The following is a 19,431-nucleotide window of genomic DNA, read 5'->3' as shown; positions in this document are numbered from 1 at the left end:
CTCAAAAGAAAATGATTATAAAAGAGTTTTAGTACGGTGGCCAGAAGCTTAGAAGGGACTCGGTTCCTGCACTTAACCTTGTTCTTTCCTCACATTTCAGGGCCTTTGTACTCTGTGTTTTCTCTTACCTCTGCCTGGAACGTTCTCTCCCATATTTTTTATCTCGTTACTTCTGACTCATCCTCCTAGTCCACATAGGACACTTGGTTGCAAACGACCAAAACCTGGACCCAAAGAGACTTACGCAAAGGCAGAAGTCATTGTCTGTTAAAGCTGAAGAGCCCCAACATAGTTGGGCTTCAGGTATGGCTTGATCAGGGGCTCAACCAACAATACCAGTACTCGTTAGCTCTGGATTGGCTCATGTGCCTGTCTCTAAACCAACTTCTGTGGCCAGGAAAGCGGCACACCCTAAATGTTCTACGTAAATAATTTGAGCTGGTACCAAGGGCGACTGGTTTCCCAGAGGAAAATTAGGTATAGTTCATAAGGAGGAAGAATGGGTGCCAAGCAAGAAAAACAGCTCTCCACTCATGTTTTAGCTCAGGGAAAACTTCCTGGTGTTCACTCGCCTCTGTCCAAGATTAAGTCATTTCCTACTGTGATACACAGAGCTCCTTGTACGTCACAGCTCATCAGCTAGTAATTATAGTCTTGTGAAGTTGAATGATGCCTGCCTCCCACCCCAGATTATGAGCTCTGTGGAGGCAGGGGCTATATTGTCATCATTGTATCTTCAGTGCCCAACCCAGTGCTTACACATGCTGGATGCTCGGTAGAGTCTGTACACGAAGGGATGAATCTGGAACCCTGGTTATGATGAGGCCCAGCGTGCTACCTTGACTTTTTCTAGCTGCACAGCTACTGAGGCCAGAATCTCCCCCCCTCCACTCTTCTCTCCCCTGCCAGCAGCTCAGGGACACTTACACAGGACACAACTCCCCGGAGAAGGAATGATAGTTTTCCTATGAGACCATGGCGGGTAGGGGGGCTGCGACCCAGAACTCTGGAAGGGTGATTCAGGCCAGCAGAAGCGGCTTGATGAATCAGGAGAGGAGGCAGGGGAGAAGGAGGCTTACTCTGGATTCAGAGCTCTAAGAGGAGTGATTCATGATCATTGCGGCTGACATTTAAAAAGCCCCAAATACTTTTGGTAACCATTGTGCGGCTTTGCATTTTGCCTCGCATTTATCCCGGGAAGGGAGCAGCCCCTAGTTGCTCTGGGGTATATCATATTTCACTTTCTGCTTCTCAAGCACCAGTGATGTTTGGCTCCTCAGTTTCCCGTATATAACTTGTTACTGCCAGACTTTATTTTCATGGAAGCTCTTGCACCATTGGGACAAGTTGGCCCTTGGTGTCAGATGGGGCAGAGTTTGTGACCTGGTTGTGCCATCTGCTATCTGTGTGACCTAGGGCAAGTTACCTAACCTCTCTGAGCCTCCATTTTCTCTCCAATAAAGTGAGGATGAAAATGCCAACCTCACAGGGCTTTGGGGAGATTTAGGTGGAGACGTTTCTGTGTAGCGTGAGCTCAGGTTTAGCTGCAACCGGGGCAGGGAGGGAGAGGGTGGTGTGTGAGGGAGGGGAAGGGGAAGCCACAGGGCTCGGGTATCTCTCCCTTCTGCCCAGGGAGGGCATGAGTCTGAGGACCCAGAGGAATCTTGTGGACTGAATTTGGAAGGGCTCCTTGCCCGGGTATAAACTCTGGGAGATACAGGGCACAGACAGCGTGGCTTCAGGGCCTAGGAGACAATGTGACACATCGTGTGTGTGTGTGTGTGTGTGTGTGTGTGTGTGTGTGTATTTGCATGTGTATGGTGGGGTGTGTGTGTGTGAAGGAAATGTAGGGTGACCTACCAGCCTGGTCTGCCTGGGACTAGGGGTTCCCCAGGATACAGGACTTTCAGGAGGGTCTTGGGCAAACAGAGACCTGGTTGGTCACCCCGGAAATGTGACTTTTTCCCATTATCTCGGAGCCCACAGTTGGTCACCCTGCAGGTGTGCCTTTTCCCCACTTGCCCGGAGCCTGGAGGAGCTTTGGCACCTGAGGACTCCAGGGCCTCAGCTTTCCAGCCCCGGGAGTCAGTGCCAGGGCCCCAGAGACAGGGCTAATGATGGGGTGACCTCACTACCCCACCTCAGACCCACCTTCAGACACTCCCAAAAGTAACTGGATGAAGCTCTGTGGGAGGCTGGAGGCCTGCTTTGGTAGAGCCAGAAAATGTGGGTTCTGACTACCATGGTGATCCAGGCGAGGTCTGGGGAAACTTGGTTCCATATAATGGCCAACCCAGTACCTACCACTTTGTGGAATTTTTGTCATCGTATTGTCTGATCGGTTATTGATCGTCCACGGTATCACTGCTTTACTTTGAATCTGGCCACTTTAGGGGACTCTTTCATCTTAATAACTTTTTGAGTTGATTTCTAAGTGTCTTGGATAGAAGCTATATTACCTGCTATTAATGATAAATGATACCTCCAGGCTCAGTATCTGTACTCTAATTTCTAAGTCATGTCTCATTGCACTTCTCAGAACGTCTAGACAGCATTGGATAATAGCAGCCAGGACCGCTGCCCTTTGATTTCGGATTCCATTAGTTATGCTCAAGGCAAGGGCTTCTTGGTCTTAGGACACTCTAGAAGTAGACCCACTAAGTCTCAGCTCTGGAAAGCTTGCTAGCACTTCACTATTAAATATTCTGAAAGCTCTTGGCTAGACATAAATACACTTTATCATGTTAAAGAAGCATCTTTCTATTTAAAAAAAATTTTTTTTTAAATATTTATTTATTTTTGAAGGAGAGAGAGACAGAGCGTGAGCAGGGGAGGGGCAGAGGGAGAGGGAGACACAGAACCTGAAGCAAGATCCAGGCTCTGGGTGGCCAGCACAGAGACTGACATGGGACTCGAACTCACAGCCCCAAGATCATGACCTGAGCTGAAGTCAGAGGCTTAACTGACTGAGCCACCCAGGGCCCCACATCTTTCTGTTTTTAAGAGTCTTTATAGGGGCGCCTGATACTCTGCGGCCCGATTCCTGAGGAGATGGTCTCTGAGGCCTGTCCCACCCATGGGGGTGGTAGAGGGAGACCCAGGACTGAACCTGGGGCGGGGGGGGAGGCTCTGGGTCCAGGGATGAGGCAGGCAAGGGCTTTCGTTCTGAAATAACAAAGTGAGATGTAGGGGGAGACCCTAGGAGTTTCTCCTGCGTCACCATTCTTCCCACACACTCCCCCATGCTTCTCTCCCTTACTCACGCCTGAAGAGCGCACTTTTTAGAAGCGGTAGACAGGACCAGTTAGAGAACTTGTGGGGCCCAGTGCAAAATGGAAATGTGGGGTTCCTTGCTCAACAGTTATAAAGATGGTGATGGCTGAGCATTATACCAAGAGTGGAGACCTTTCTAAGCACAGGGCCCTGTGATTCACAGGTGTCGCGCCCATGAAGCCAGTCCTGGGAGTAGGGACAGACACCCCGGGACGCTCCGTAATAGGAATTTGGGGCAAGGAACTCTCATGGAGCAGCGGGAACCGAGAGGGGAGTCATGGGGCTGGGAAACTGGAAGTGAGGGCTCCTACAGCCATGGTTCCAGCATCAGAGCGAATCTTGTCTGCAGGGCCAAGGTGTCAGGATGGAGAGACAGTTGTAGTGGCATCTGGGACTGTAGCATCTGTGTCTGTGACGCCCCCCCCCCCCTTGCCCTTCTTGTCTTTTGAGGAAATTAACCAAGAAGTACCCACTTTTGCTAAGCTAGGAGGAGTTGGGTTTCTGATATTTACAGTCAAATTTGGCAGTTTTAAGAAATCTGGACTTTATCATTGGTGGGAGAGGATCTGACCCCCTGGCCTAGTGGGAAAGGGTGGATGGAACCGAGGAACAGGGCACACAGGGCATGTGGGTACTGGAGATAGAGCCCTTTATGGGAAATGAAGCAGCCTGAGATTCCAGGCCATTTTGAGGAAGGGAGTCACATTGGGTTGTTAATCCCAGGCCCTAGGTGAACTACAATACCAAGGGTCTGGAGCCAAATGGAGGAGAAAAATGTAGGTACACACTTAAATTCTGGAGGAAGTGAACAGTCCTGGGGACTTATTACTTGCCATCTGGCCTCTAGGGGGCGCTCCTCCCTCCTTCCAGTTCTGGCCTAACTGTGGGCATTCATCTGAGAAAGGCTGGAACAGTCAAATATACTTCACTAAAGGGGTGGGAGTACCAGGAGAAAGGAAGATAAGGAGGGCCTGTGCATCTGGAAAGGATGACCAGGAGAGGCTTGCATCTGGGACTAGCTGGGTCACCTCTTCTTATCCAGGGGCGGAAGGGGGTATCCAGGGAGTTCCCCTTCTCAATCCTTCAGCTTTGGCTGGTTTCTTGCTATGTTTTCATCCCTTCTGGAGCTGAGATGGGGTGGGACATACCTTTTGACCATGCAATTCAACTTTTAGGAGTCCATCCTACAGAAAGATATATTCAAGGATGTTCACTGCAGCTCTGTTTAGGATACTATAATAGCTCTGTGTGTGTGTGTGTGTGTGTGTGTGTGTGTGCGCGCGCGGGTGTAATATGTTTAACATAGAAACGGGTCTGGAAGCATACGGTGGAAACTTAACAATAGGGAAGGAAGGAAGAAAGTGGGGAAGGAAGAGAGACTTTCCTTTGCCTCTGCACACTTTATATACTCTTGCTTAGTTTGATTTTTAAAAATTATTTTGCTAACATGTATTCATGTGTAAGTTATAGAATGTGTAATTTTAAAATGACATTTAAAAGAAGTCACATCATACGAAGATTTGAAAGAGAAATTAACCGGATGAAGTGTGATGCATAGATTTGTAGGGATATTGATCCTCATGGTGATTTCACGTCTTCCATACGTTTCCAGGAGTCTGGGGTAGGCCTGGAGGAAGGTGGTGTAGAATGGGCCTGGGAGAAGGCAGTGAGCTAAGGAGGACACAGAGGTTCAGTAGTCGTTTGGGCATTTGACATCAGTTAGCCTGTTTAATCTCTGTGGGGTAGATGTCACGAATCCCAGACTTACAGGGGAGGAAAGCAGTTCTGAGAAATGACAAATGGCAGGGCTGGGATTCAGCCCCCCGGGGCACAGGAGCTCTCCCACCTGCAGCTGCTTCCAGCCCAGTTCAGTGAGGAAGGCGAGGGGAGATCCGATAGGGAACTGGGTGCCCGCAGCACAGTCTGGGGATGGCGGTGGAGGGTGGTCTGCGTGCAGAACTTTGAGGCGTCCACGTGGCTGGTATGGTGGGGGTTGCCTCTCCTCCAGCAGGATCAGGATCATTCAGGAGCTCCTTAGACACCCCGGTGGTGGTGGGATTCTTTGTAGGGACCCAGGAGCCCTGAGGGAGCTAGCTAGTGGGTGGCCCATGCCAGCGAAGTTTGGATTACTTCTGTCAATGTGTCCCTTTTCTATCCACTGTCACCGAGGCCCAGGGAAATGGGTTTCATAGGGTGAGGAAGTGTTCAGGGACCTCAGGGTGCAGGTTTGGGCTGGAGAACGTGGGGGCAGGGTGGAATTGAGGTTAAGGGCTTGAAGCTGGGATGCGGAGGGGGGTTGTGACTTCCCGGAGCGTCCCAGGTAGAGTTCCTGAGTGTGGAAAGAAGTGAGTGGGGGTTGCTGTCGGTGACCCCAGAAGCAGGCGGATGACTCCTTTCCTGTCTGGCCCTGCGTCCTTTTTAGCCTCAGGATCCCCAAATGGCAGAGCAGGAAATCAGCCAACACTGCCATCAGGCAGGTCTCTGACCAGCTTGAGATCGCCTGGGCAGCCCAGGGTGGGCTGACCAGCAGAGCGGGCACAGGAAAAAGCAACCCCAAACCCCGTAACTAGCACAGGGCTCGAGGATTTTCAAGGATAGGCTAGGGCACCGAGGTGCTGCTTGCGAAGGGAGGGGCCAGAGAGGGCTGAAACAGCCTGGAGCCTGAGAAGGCAAGGTCAGCGCGCACGCGGAGTCACCAAGGCCTCACTTCTTGGCGAGGCGGGGAGGGCAGAGGGCGGGCGATAGGCTTTCATGCACTCTGGTGGTTCAAAGCGTTCTCTTCATGAATTACTCTTTATTTAGAAGAGTCCAGATTATGCCCGGAAAATTGACCTTCTAAAATCTGCAGAACAGAGGCAGAAAACAGTCTACAGCTTATGTGGAGTAACGGGTGATAGTAAGAATCTTTTCCTGTGTCTTTCAAGACATCATTGAGCCGGTGGTACTTTTATAAGGTAGGGAGGCATAAATTTAATTACTGCTAAACGTGCTTAAATTTGATAATGGAGTCACGTGCCAGGGCTTTGGGCCAGCTCGGCTAGTAAAGAGGGCTGATAGCACCGAGCCGCTCTCGGGTTCCCCGGCCTTTCCGCTCGGCCGCCGTCGGGAAACCGCCCGGTGGGTACCTCGGGCCCGGAAGATTGCGCCTCGAGAAGCGCCGGGGCTGCGGATCTCGGGCTCCCTGGCGTCCTGAGGCTCGGGCGGCGCAGGGGACCCGGCACCTGAGCCGGTGCCGCCGTCCCAGCGCCACGGCGGGGACTCCAGTCCGGAGTACGCCTCCGGGGCTTCACGGTAGCCGGCCCGAGGCGTGATCGGCGGCATCTCTGGGTCGCCGCGGGGCCGCGTTAGGAAAGGTGTGGACGGCGGGAGAGGAAAGGAGGGGATCGTCCTCGCTGGGGTCTCCCCGGACCGGGAACCACACGGAAGGGGGAGAGTGGGGGGCAGGCCCGAGGTGGGCCGCTGCGGGGTGCGTGCTGTCGGACACCCAGGAGCGTCGTCCTCCAAAGGGCTGGGGTTGCAGCTTCAGGCACAGAGAGGTTGTGTGACTCGCCCAAGGTCACACAGAGAGCTAGTGGTGGTGTGTGGGGAGAGGTGCGGTTCTGACAGCTCTTCACAGGCCCCACTTTGCACGGCGTGCCTGCAGGTCGGGAGCCTCTGGAGTCCTGGGCACCAGGTGAGGGGAGGAAAATGCACCCCCCCCCCGCCCCCGCCTGCCACGAAACACAGCTTCTCGACACTGCCGCCTCCGGGTCGCCAGTGCAGCCAGCCAGGCGTTGGCTCTCCAGGTCTGGGCTCAAGAGGGAACGCACAGGCACTGCGGGCTCCGGCGTAACGCCCAGACCGCACCCGCCCGGGACCCGGAGTTCGGGTGCCTTCCTTGCCACCCCCCCCCCCCGCCCCCGCCCGCCGGCCCCAAACGGAGGTCCTTGCACGGGCCTCGTCAGTGAATGAGAGATCCAAGGCTCAGCGGTAGTGGCCTGACCGAAGTCAAGTAGCTGCTAAGTTACGGGACCGGGATTCGAACCCAGCGGTCCGGATTTTTATGGCCTCAGGCCCCAGGCGGTCGTGTGTCCTTGGGCGAGTCGCTTTCCTCCTCTCGGCAGCCGGGCCGCGCGCCCCCTCCCGTCGTGGCCGCGCATGCTCACTCTTCCGCGGCGCCGGGAGGTGGCGGCGGGCGCCCCGGCTGCTTTGCATTGACGCCAGCACCCGCTGGAGGTCACCGCTGGGGGCTGGGCGCGGCGTGCTGCCCGCAAGACCCGGCCCGGAGCGCGGAGCCGGAGCCGCGCCGGCCGCGGCAGACCGGCGAGCGCAGCCGCTTCCGCGCTTCTCGACGGCGCGGCCCCAGACCCGGCTGGAGGCGACGGCTCTGTCCCCACACGGCCGGCCGCGGCCTCGTCGCCCCGACGGGCGTCCTTCGACCCCCGCCCCCCCCCCCCCCCCACCCCGCAAAGGCGGGAGCGCGCGGGCCAGTCTTCCCCGCCGCCGGCGCTCGGGCCAGGGGCGTTTCTTCGCGGGGCGGCGGCCCAGCGGGCGGAGCGGCGCGGGCTGCGGGCCCGGGGAGGCGGCGGCGGGCGCGGCGGGGAGCGCACCTCCCCCGGGGGTCGCGCCGCCCCGCGGCCGGGGCGGTGTCGCTCGCGCGGCGCGGACTTGCCCGCTCCCGGGTTGGGAGAGCGCAAATCTCCTCCCCCGAAATTCCCCGGAAGCGCGGCGCGGCCAGGCGAGCGCGGCGATGTGAGGGAGGCGGCCGGCGGCTCCCGCCTCAGGAAGGGCATGTTCGGAGGGGCGGCCGCGGCGCGCCGCCCGCCCCAGCGCCCCCTCCCCAGCGCCGCCGCCGCCGCCGCCGCCGCCGCCGCCGCGCCCGCACGGCGATAAAAGGGGCGGCCGCACTTCCTGACGCGAGACCCGCGCTCGCCGCCGCCCGCCCAGGCGGCGATGACACGGCGCCCGCGGCGGCCCCGAGGCGCCGGGCGGGCCGTTTGCTGACCGGATCGCGGCTGCCCGCCAGCGTGTCCGCCGCGCCGCCGCCAGCATGGGCTGCGCACCGAGCATCCACATTTCCGAGGGCCGGACGGCGTACAGCGGCGGCAAGGAGGCCGAGGACGCGCCGGGCGCCGCCGCCGCGCCGCCGCCGCCCGCCGGGCCGCGCCTCCCACCCGGCCCGAAGACCACCGCCTCGCCCGGGGCCCGCGGTGCCGGCCTCGCGGAGTCCGAGCCTCGCGACGGCAGCGGCAGGAAGGTGAGGGGCGCCGGGCGGGCGGCCGGGGCGGGGGAGGGCTCGGGGGCTGCGGTCCGCGGTCCGCGGCGAAAGTCGGGCCCGGCCGGGCGGCAACTTTCCCGCGGCGGGGCCGGGCGGGGCGCCCTCCCGGGCCGCGTGCCCTCTCGCCGGGCTTTGGGTCACTTTGACGGGCGCCAGCGCCCGCTGGCCGGGGCAGCGTCCCGAGGGCAGACCGAGCCGCGCGTCCTCGGACCCTCCTCGGCAGGGTTGCGATCGGGACGCCCTCCGAGCCGCGGCGTCGGTTCCCGGGACCCGTCCGAAGTCTCAGCTGGCAGGGCCCGCCGTGAGCTTGACCCGGGCGCTCGAGTCAATTCGCCTTCCAAGAGCGGGGAACCCCCGGGATACGGTGGCGCGCCCCAGAAACGTTAAATCGGCGTGAACTTTGTTCTTTGGGTTCTCGTGATGTTAAGGGAAGGGCGGCTAGCACTGGGAAGCCGAGGCGCTGGGTCCTACCACCCTGTTTTTTTTCCCCTCCGTCAGTCAGCTTTGCACATGCATGCGGTTGCAATTTCCCAGTTTCTTTGAGACTATTAAAATGTAATCTGAAGCCACAACAGCTCTGCTTCAATGCACACGTATTTGAGGTTCACGGTCATTAGCATACGTGGTGTATTTAAAGCATATGTAATGAGAAAATACTATTAGACACGCGACGTTTGAAGCATTCAGCAGAACAAAGTTAATTTTTTATTAAGTAGTCTTACTAGGACATTTTGTGACTGTTTTTCAGAATTGTGTGTCTTCTCCGGCGTGTATCGCCTTGGCTTATGTTTTGTCAAAGTTTCTGGGCTTTACTGTTAGTTAAGATTTTTCTAAAGGGACAATAATGGAAAAAAGGGAAAAGATGTTCATGAAGACACACAGCGGCGGCTTTCCAGTTCTTAGATTTGAAATTTTAGAGCTGGAATTCATGCATTTCTGTTTAATTAAACCAGAAGAAAGAATTCTGCTGTGCATGGCCTCAGAGTGTTGATCATCCTCCCCTCTCGTTGCGGCTGCTTTTTAAAAGTCGTTTGCAGAATTGTCTGGATTTTCTTGCTCACCGGAGATGGCTAGACCTCCCAAGTTTGATACCGTTTGTTCACTTTCTGTGTTAAATTTCTAGCAGTCGTCCACGACGCTCTTTCTATAGGAAACTGAAAAGTCTTTTTCTAGTGTTGCGTAACCTAGCCGAAGTGATTTCCCCACCCCTCCAGTACCCTCTGTGAAAGTCTAACTTTGTTCTGATTACCGGAAGTTGGGATTCCTTCTACAGATTGTTGAAGACACCTGAGATGGTTTTAGGCTGTTAATCCAAGCTGCTCTTAATATCCCTGTGATGCTTCTACTTTAAGCCTACTCATTGGCTTAAAAAAAAGCATTACACAAGTGAAATTGAATATGGAATTAACAAGGGCTTTCACATTTTTGACCCACATCTAATATTGGTTATCTTGCATTAACTAATAATGACCTTTTAGGTCACCAAACCAGCACTTGTAGAAAGAGGCCCTGTGTCTTCCTGGCCTTTTTATGGTGGTGTAGGTGTGCTAAAATTCACCTGTGTGTCTTGTTAGCATCTCCAGGGCAGCAGCTATGTTCTTCCGCTGTCCACGGTGTCTGGAGAGCCCCTGATTTGAGTCTTACATATTCTGTCCCATTGTCAGACCACTGTCTTGAGTTGAGGCCCAGAGAGATAGCGTGCATCGTTACAGTGCCTAATCCATTGGCATGCATGTAGTAGGTGCTAAATGAATGTGTCGAACTTCGTTCTTTAAGGTTAACTGAACGATGAAGCTTTTCAGTCGCTGGAATTTTATTCCCTAAAACCTCCAGTATACGGTTTAAGGTAATATTAGTATTTCCAGAGGAGGAATCCCATTATAAATAACACCACCACAACCACAGAAATGCTTGTTATTCACGAACTGTACATGTGTTGATACACATCTCAGTTACAGATATTTGTATTGAGGCATTTCAGGTAATAGGGCAGAGGTAAATAGCATGTTTTATTTTTTAACAGGATGAATCTTTTACAATGAAGTATCAAATGTACTCTAGAAATCTAAAACTACGTGTTTAGAGAAGATAAGCTTCCAGTAGTTTAGCAAACTCAAATCGTTATACGATTAATTTGAGTTCCTTTATAATTAAAACACTAAGATCCAATTTTGGTGCATTAAAAAATGTTTTGTCTTAAAAATGCAGTAAACATCTCACCGAGTGAATTTCAAAAAGAATTTCATTGGGGAAGTTTTTGTATTTTAATAGCCTACATAGGAAACATCAGTTCATCAAAACGCTCGGGAGACGGATAATCGCGTTTTCAAATTGATTACGCATCGCATCCCCTACACCGTAGTGTATCCCCCATGTGTTCCCTGAGCAGTTTGTTGCCCGTTAATAGGTATTAAATGAAAAAAGGAGACATTTCCAAATGAGTGTGGGCAATACTGGCTCAGACTAAGTTTACGCAGGATTTGTCAGAAAACTGAATTTCCTAAAATACCCTGGGAATCGCCAAATGACGTTCAGAGTGTCAGCAGTTCCCAAACTTGTTTGGTTATAGAGCCTTTTTATTGAGGTATGTCTTGGGCCACATGTTAGGACATGATCCCTCACATGATCCCAATATTCAAAGTACAAGAAATATACTGAACATTAAAACATAGTAAATGTAATTTGCTTCTTAATGATTCCAAAGGTACTTCAGGGCCTTGGAATACATTAGGCTGGGTCATCTTTATGAACTTATTTATTACTAAAAACGTTCTGTTTACTCATTTCGGGAGTTACAGTCTATGTGGTGACAGATAATGAATGCTGTCTTCAGTTTGAACACTTAGAGTTTCGTTTGGTTTTTAATCAGCATGAGCTTTAACTGTAACATTTCCATATTTTCTTGTCAGCCTTTGGATTTATTTGGTTTTCCCTCTCCTTAGCTAGGACTTGAGTTGACCTTGAAAGATTTGAGCGTGGGGGCAAGGGTGTCAGAGGAGAGCCTAGGCCCCCTCCTTTTTGCAAGCGGCCCCTTGCACTGCTATGATCCATGCCTCCCCCCCCCCCCCACTCCCCGTCCCCCACCATTTGTCACTAACCAGTTCTGTGAGGATGGCAGTCACGTCTGTTTTGTTCACTGCTGTCTTCCCCCCCACGTAGTGGGCCTTCCACAGACATCTGTTGAATTAGGAATTGTGTGAACCAGGCCATTGAAGTGGAAAATGCACCCAGCCCATATAAAGGAAATAGAAACCGGTTTTAACTAGAGTGGAGGCTGAAGGATTTAGATTTGGTTTTATGGAAGTTTCTGGTTATTGCCCCTTAGGAGCATTTATACCAGGGAATAATCTATTTCCACGCTGGTGAGCAGGGTAGATCTCCCTCCACAGATTTAAGGATTAGTGCAGCTGGGCGGGCAGTACACAACAGGTGACAGTAGTGTGGCTCTCCACTAACCTGTCACCAAGGGTTGCTGGCTTCAGCACTCGGAATCCGCTCACACGGACTCTCCGTTCTGTCTCTAGTCTGCTTCTGTCCTTCCCTTTTCCTTCGCCCGATTTTCTCTGATTTTTCACTGCCTTCCCCTTCTTCCCTTCTTCCTCAAAACTGGCCAAACTAACCAGCCTGCTCATCCAGAGTTTAGTAGTTTCTTGGTGTTTCTTAGCCATGGAATAAAATTTGTCGCCTGCTTTAATGTACAGAGTGCATTCATGAAATTTTTATATTTCCCTAACTGAAGCAAATTTCTGTTTGTGTGATCTGCCTGATTTCCCCTCCTCCCCCCCCCCCCCCATTAGGGGTCACTGATTCTTGGTGGATTCTTGAATTATTGAAAGTTTCCTTCTGAAAGTGTAGTTGACAAAGTGAGACCTAACTTTCTGTTCCTGGAATGAGTAACTGTCATTTATCTCTGTGGCTCAGGGCCATCCCTTCTCTCATCATTGTGTCCTTAAGCCTTTCGGTATATAGAATCTTATTATCTGGCTAGGACTGGCTATAAAGATAATGCTTTTTATATTTTCTCGAACTCTTATTATGTATATGATACTTTGCATGTATATTCTAAACTGTTCTAGCGCTGTCATTACCCTGTAACTTGAAGTGTGTTTCTTAAGATAGATGTTTAGAGTGTCACAACTCTTATCAGCCCAGACTGACGCTGGGCTAGCCTAGACCCTCCTTGTGAGGGCTGGGATGAGGCCTGTGGTCCCTTCTGGCACAGATGCTCCCTGTGAAGTGGCTCATGACACTGGTTTTTCCCCTTGTACCAGAAGGTTCGTGATGTGAGTGTACAGGGTGAGGCAGATGTCTCAGGATAACCTCACATGCCTTAAAGGACAGATTTTTTTTTTTTTTTTTTTTTTTTTAATTAAAAATCAAAGAACCGAGGGAGAAGTTGCTTAGGACGTGAGTAATCCTTTGGTCTTGTCCAAGGTCAGTGGCTTCAGCCTGGTTTCTCAATACCGTGAAGCGTGGTAGGAGGCCCGGACTCGGAAGTTCCTGGAGTGCAGCCTACTCATAGACGCAATACCCACCGTTCCTTGGATGCTTTTGATGTTGTGGGCATTGTGCTGCATGTATGTATTACCGATGTTATCTCATGTAATCCGTGCAATCCTGGGAGATGACGGGTGTCGTTTCCCGTTTGCAGATAAGACGCTGTAGGTTGGAAACTCACCCACGCTTTTACAGTTAGGCGTATACAGTTAGGGATTCAAACCCATTGCTCCTGGGCTGTTCTCTGTTAACTCCCTCTCTCCGTTACATTTCCCATCCTCTGGCTTTCTGCCAGGCTGCAGGTGTCACAGGTCCACCTGGGTTTTGAGCAGGCGTCCTGAATGCACATTATCAGGGTTTTGTTAAGTCATGACTTGCTGGGGAAATTGACTCAGCCCTCCCTTGGGTTCCTGCTCTCGTGAGAGTCGCAGCCATATTTGGCCCTGCCCCGGCTAACTCCCGAAGTCAGACGTCTGTGGGGCCCTCTAATTTGTTCTCTTTGCTCTCTGACAAGAGTTGGCAGGCATCCCTCGGGAGTCCTTTTCACCCTCCCCTCCTCCTGCTCAGGCTTCAGGTGGCCTTCCTTAGCCAGGAGCCCCCTCGGAGCTATTTCTTCCCATCAGCCTTTGCCCAGAGCACCACACTCCCCACCCCCAGCTCTGCATGTCTGCATCTTCAAGGCCCAGCTGAAATCTTTCTTGAGCCTCTGGTTGTACTTGAACTCTCTTTTCTCTGCTCTTAGATCTTCCCCTGTAGGCCGAGTAGGCCTGGGAGATCTGTCCTGAGCCTCCTGCTGGATTACAGGCCTCTTGAGGACAAGGACTCTGTCCTGGTTTCATTACATTTCCCGAAGTGGTTGGCGCACTCAGTGAATGTTTGGATAAATAATACACCGGTCTCTAAGGCCGAAAGGGCTTTCGTTCACGTTCCACAGGTCTGGTTCACCTTATTTAAATTAACAAAAAGTGTCGGGGTGTGTTGTGTGTGCTTTAACAAAAAGCCAAAATACCCTGCAGCCAGTGATTAATGTGCGGGGTGGTTACTAAAAGCTTTTGCCTTCAGTTTTGGCCGTGTTCGCGTTGAGCAATGTTCCTGGGTCCCCTCCTTCTGTTCTCCTGTGGTTCTGCTCTGGAAAGGAGAGTGGCGGAGCGTCTGGTCAGAGAAGTGTTGTGACAGGTTTTGTGTTGCAGTGTCTTAGGCACCGTACGCAGGTTGTCCGTCCACCCAGACGGGAAGGATGTCACAGAGGTCCCTAAGGTTTGAAGGTGGCCTCAGAGAGCTCAGTGTGCGGCCTGCCAGTGCTTTTGTTCTGAATGGGTTTGGAGTAGATTTGGGGTGTTGAGTCGCGCTGTTTCACTGTCTGCTCGTGTCTATTCCCCGCGCTGCTAGCGACCGTAGCCCCTTCAGCTCCTGTCACTCTGCTCGTGCGACAGCCCAAAGAGCTAGTGGCACGTGGGCAGTTTGCATGTGGCCTTCAGCCTTTTGGAGATGATGGCAGCTCCCCAGTGAGGTGTGTTTGAAGGAACCCAGGAAGAAGCGCCCGAGACCTTCGCTTTTAGGTCCAGCTCCGTCGGGCACCTGCTGTGTGATATTTGCCAGATTCTGATCCCAAGTTTCCTCAAGTGTAAATGAGGCTAGAATACCCAGGTTTTGGTGAGGATCACTTAAAATAATTGGTGTAAAAGAGTTTTGCAAACTCCCGAGGCACTATCACATGTAAGGATTGATCTTTTTCTTTCAGTCACCTTTCTCAAAGGCAGACTTTGCTGATACAGGTCTTATTTAAAAAAAATTTTTTTAATGTTTATTGTTGAGAGAGAGAGAGAGAGAGACAGCATGAGCAGGGGAGGGGAGACACACACACACACACACACACACACACACACACACAGAATCCAAAGCAAGCTCCAGGCTCCAAGCTGTCCGCACAGAGCCTGACGCGGGGCTCAAACCCACAAACCATGAGCTCATAACCTGAGTCGACGTTGGACACCTAACCGACTGAGCCACCCAGGCGCCCCAAATAGATCTTATTTTTTAAAGCTGGTCTCTTCCATTTGAAAATATGTTTTTGTCCTTTGATATTGTGAACATTTTCAAACCTACAGCAAAGTTGAAAGAATGTATACCCCCTTCTCCCTGCCTCCTAGATGCTGCAGTGAATGTTTTCCTGTATTTGCTTTGTCACATCTTTCTGTGCCTTTGTCCATTGCAATCTGTTTTATTTTTGCAGGCATTTCAAAGTTCCACATATCAGTATACTTAATCCTTGAACACTTCAGTACACCTATCACTTACTAGAGTTCAGAATTTGTTTGTTTGTGGGGCCCCCGGATGGCTCAGTTGGTTAAGCATCCGATTTCGGCTCAGGTCATGATCTCATGGCTTGTGAGTTCGAGCCCCGCGTCAGGCTTGTTGCTGACAGCTCAGAGCCTGGAACCTGCTTCAAATTCTGTGTCTCCCTCTCTCTGCCCCTCCCCTGCTCATGCTCTGTCTCTGTCTCTCAAAAATAAATAAATGTTTAAAAAAAGTTTTTTTAATTGTTTTGTTTTGTTTTGAAGTAGGCTTCACATCCAGCATAGAGCCCAATGCAGGGCTTGAACTCACTCTGAAGTTAAGACCTGAGCTGAGATCAAGAATTGGAAGCTTAACCAGCTGAGCCACCCAGATGCTCCCAAAATGCTGTCAGCACAGAGCCCGATGCGGGGCTCAAACTCACAAACCGTGAGATCATGACCTGAGCCGAAGCCGGATGCTTAACTGACTGAGCCACCCAGGCGCCCGTGTTTCCTTTTTTTTTTAAGTTTATTTATTTTGAGAGAGAAAACAGGGGGCAGAGAGAGAATCCCAAGCAGGCTTCATGCTGTCAGTGCAGAGCCCGATGCAGGGTTCGAACTCAGGAACTGAGAGTTCATGACCTGAGCCAAAGTCTGATGCTTAACCGCTTAACTGAGCCACCCACGCACCCCATAAATTTGTTTCCTTTTTGTTTGACAAATGTATGCACCATCTAAATGCAGATTTCTGCCCAGATGTGGAATACTACTGTGCCCCCAGCAAGTTCTCAGGTCGTGCTCCTTCCCCATTCCTAACCCCACCTACTAGCAGCCATTGATGTGATTTTTATCCATTATAATTTTTTTTTTTTTTTTTTTTTTGCCTATTCTAGGCTTCATAGGAATAGAATCTTAAAACATGTATTCTTTTGTGTAAGGCTCCTTGCAGTCAGCCCAGTATTTCTGTGATTGGTCTGTGTCACGTGCATCAGTAGCCTGTTCTTTTTCTTGCTGAGTCGCATTCTGCTGTAGGACTCCATCCCATTCCACTTCTCCCTTCTCTTGTGATGGTTAACAACAGGGCTGTTTCTGATTTTTGGCGATTATGCATAAAGCTGCTGTGAATATTCTAGTAGAAATTATCTTGTGGACATATGCTTTCATTTCTCTTGGGGAAATACCAAGCAAAGTTGCGGGATCATAGGACAGCTGTATGTTCAGCTTTTTAGGAAGCTGCCTGACCTTTCCTGAGGTGGTTCTACAATTTCACAGTCCTGCCAACAAAGGGTAGTCAAGGTTCTGTTGCTCCACATCCTTGCCACAGTTTGGTGTTACCGGGTTCCTAATTTTAGCCCTCCTGGTGGATGTATGGTGGTTTCTCATTGTGGTTTTGACTTGCATTTCCTCGATGGCTGATAATTTTGAGTACTTTTTATGTGCTTATGGACCACTTCTATAACTTCCTTTTTGAAGTTTTTAACACTTTTTTCTTAAAAGGAAATATAAATCCTTTCATGACCTCTGGGTAAGGAAGGGTTTATTAAACAACTCACACAAACGATGTACCAGAAAGGAAAGGGTTGATAAATTCAACTACCTTAAAGTACTTCTCATCAAAAGAGAGTGAAAAGGAAGGAAAGCCATCGTCTGGAAGAAGAAATTTGTAACACACAATACCAATAAAAGATGAGCACCCAGAATATACAGAACTCATGCACGTCAATTAAGAAAAAGACAGCCAGGTTGAAAAACAGTTAAAGACAGGAACAGGCCTGTTATTATAGAGGAAACCAAATGGCTAATAAACACATGAAAAGATGTTTGACCCCATTGGGGAAATGCAGGTTAAAGCCACAGTGAAATAACATTTTACACCCATGAATTGGCAAACATTTAAACGCTTGACAGTATTTTGAGGCAATCTTCAGCGCTGTAGGTAGAAGTATTTCATCCACTGGGGAAGACCATTGTCATTACCAGGTACGGTTGATTGTGTGACCCTGTGACCTAGCAGCCTCACTCTAGAAACTTAACACATGTGAGCTAGAAACATGCACAGGAATGTTCATGATAGCATTGCTTCTAATAGCAAATGTTTTATTAAATATCCATCGACGATATAATGGATAAATAAGTTGTGAGGTACTCAAATATATCAAAAAGAGATATTTTATAGCTTTGAAAATGAATGGTTTATAGCTGTAGGTATCAACATAGGTCAGTTTCAAAAACTTAATGTTGAGAGGAAGAAGTTATAGAAGAATTTATGAAGCATAGCTTTTTATTTAAAGCATAATAGCTAAACAGTATCTTATGTGGGAATAGATATGATATACACAGGGGTGCCTGGGCGGCTCAGTCGGTTAAGCGTCCGACTTGGGCTCAGGTCACGATCTCACGGTCCGTGAGTTCGAGCCCCGCGTAGGGCTCTGTGCTGACTGCTCAGAACCTGGAGCCTGTTTCAGATTCTGTGTCTCCCTCTCTCTCTGACCCTCCCCCGTTTGTGCTCTGTCTCTCCCTGTCTCAAAAATAAATAAAACATTAAAAAAAATTAAAAAAAAAAGATATGATATACACATAGATATCAAAGCTACAAAGAGAACCGAAGAAATAATTCCTATGAAATCCAGTTAGGCAAAGAAAGTTTAAGTACTAGAATGATTAGCAGATCAATTCCAGGGCCTAGTATAGAGGATGTCAGAGGACTTTGCCAGGCCCTGCCCTCAGGGCATAAGGAAAGGGGGGCAGGCCTCTGACCCCGAAGTGAGGGTTGCACCCAAGGGATGGAGAGGGTGTTTAGAGAACTGGCAGGAGCTAGATCTGGATTGGTCAAAAGGTGCAGAGAGAGCCCGGGTCAACCCCTTTCCCTCTGCCTGGGAAAGGCCGGGAGGACCTAGATAGGTACAGGATGGGGGATTGCCTGGGGTGGGAGGTGTTGGCTTGTTGCAGAATTTGAGGAACTTGACCATGTGTGGGAGGGAGGACCCAAAAGCCGGGGTGAAGAGGTTGTGAAGTCCATCCTACAAACCTTGACAATTCCCAAAGGCTTCTTGTTTTCAGCAGGGTCCTTATAAAATAAGCGTATTTTAGGAAGGTGAAGGTTTAGGAGGAAGTTGTGAGGGGTGGGTGAGGGAAGGCAGGGCCTGGGGCCGTGGTTTGGGCACAAGATAAGACCAGGTATAATTCGTGTCATGCAGTGGGTTGGGAAGGAGGGAATGAGCAAAGGAAAAGCTGGTAGGCCAGAGGACAGATTGGATTTGGGGAGTGAGGGGTGCTGGCGGTGGAGGGTGACTCATTTTAGGGTTTACCAGCTTCGAAGTTGTGATAACATGTAGCCATTTGTATAGCGCTCAGTGGCTCACCAAGTGCTAGTTTTATATATCACCTCATTTGATGCTCCCCAAACTCCTGTGAGGCAGGAAGGGGGGATTTTATTGTCCCTGTTGAAGATCTAAAGAAGCAAAAATGTAAAGAGATCAAGTAACGTACCCGTATTTGTGGTGAGCACTTAGAAGCAGGTTCACTGTGATAGCACAGGGCGGCAGCCAGAGGAAGGAGATGTGGGAAGTTTTGTTGTTGTTGGTTTCTGTTTGTTTTTTAATTTTTTATTTATTTTTGAGAGTGTGTGAGTGGGGGAGGGGCAGAGAGAGGGAGACACAGAATCCGAAGCAGGCTCCAGGCTCTGAGCTGTCAGCACAGAGCCCGACGTGGGGCTCCGACCCATGGACTGCGAGATCATGACCTCAGCCACAGTCGGACGCTCAACCGACTGAGCCACCCAGGCGCCCCAAGAGGTGGGAGATTTTGAGAAGCCTCTCTTGTCTCTTGATTCTGGATTTGTTTTATAAAAGTAAACTGTTACCTTTCCTTATTGTAAAAGTCATGTTCATTGCAGACAACTTGAAAAATAGGGAAAGGAGCAAGGATCACTGAAATTGCACAATCAGGAGATACTTCTCAGAAAATGGTGGTGTTTCTCCTATGTCCATGTAGATGACTTTAAGTAACTGTGATTAAAATGAGTTTTTGAACAGTTTTGTTCTTTAGCTCTAGGAAACATTTAACTATTATTTCCTCAAATGTCCCTCTTGCATTTCCTCCTTTCCTTCTACAGCTCTCTCCAGATGG

General features: G+C 50.6%; 1 protein-coding gene across 3 annotated transcripts in view; it reads left to right on the top strand.

Annotated features, from left to right (window-relative positions):
* The first annotated feature begins 6,203 nt into the window (after nt 1-6,203).
* Nucleotides 6,204-19,431, top strand: part of PDE8A (phosphodiesterase 8A) — a 156,316-nt gene continuing 143,088 nt past the window's right edge. For 2 of the 3 annotated variants that reach the window (XM_042940907.1, XM_042940906.1), the window contains exon 1: nt 8,204-8,509. In XM_042940907.1, coding sequence (XP_042796841.1) covers nt 8,303-8,509 — 207 coding nt within the window. In that variant the 5' untranslated portion in view covers nt 8,204-8,302. Of the gene's footprint in view, nt 6,228-8,203; nt 8,510-19,431 lie in introns of those variants that run through there. The other variant, XM_042940910.1, reaches the window with a different exon arrangement.

The sequence above is a fragment of the Panthera leo genome, chromosome B3 (genome assembly GCF_018350215.1).
Source record: "Panthera leo isolate Ple1 chromosome B3, P.leo_Ple1_pat1.1, whole genome shotgun sequence".
NCBI classification, from domain to species: Eukaryota; Metazoa; Chordata; class Mammalia; order Carnivora; family Felidae; genus Panthera; species Panthera leo.
The sequence above is the reverse complement of the archived record's forward strand: the minus strand, read 5'-3'. Positions and strand labels throughout refer to the sequence as shown.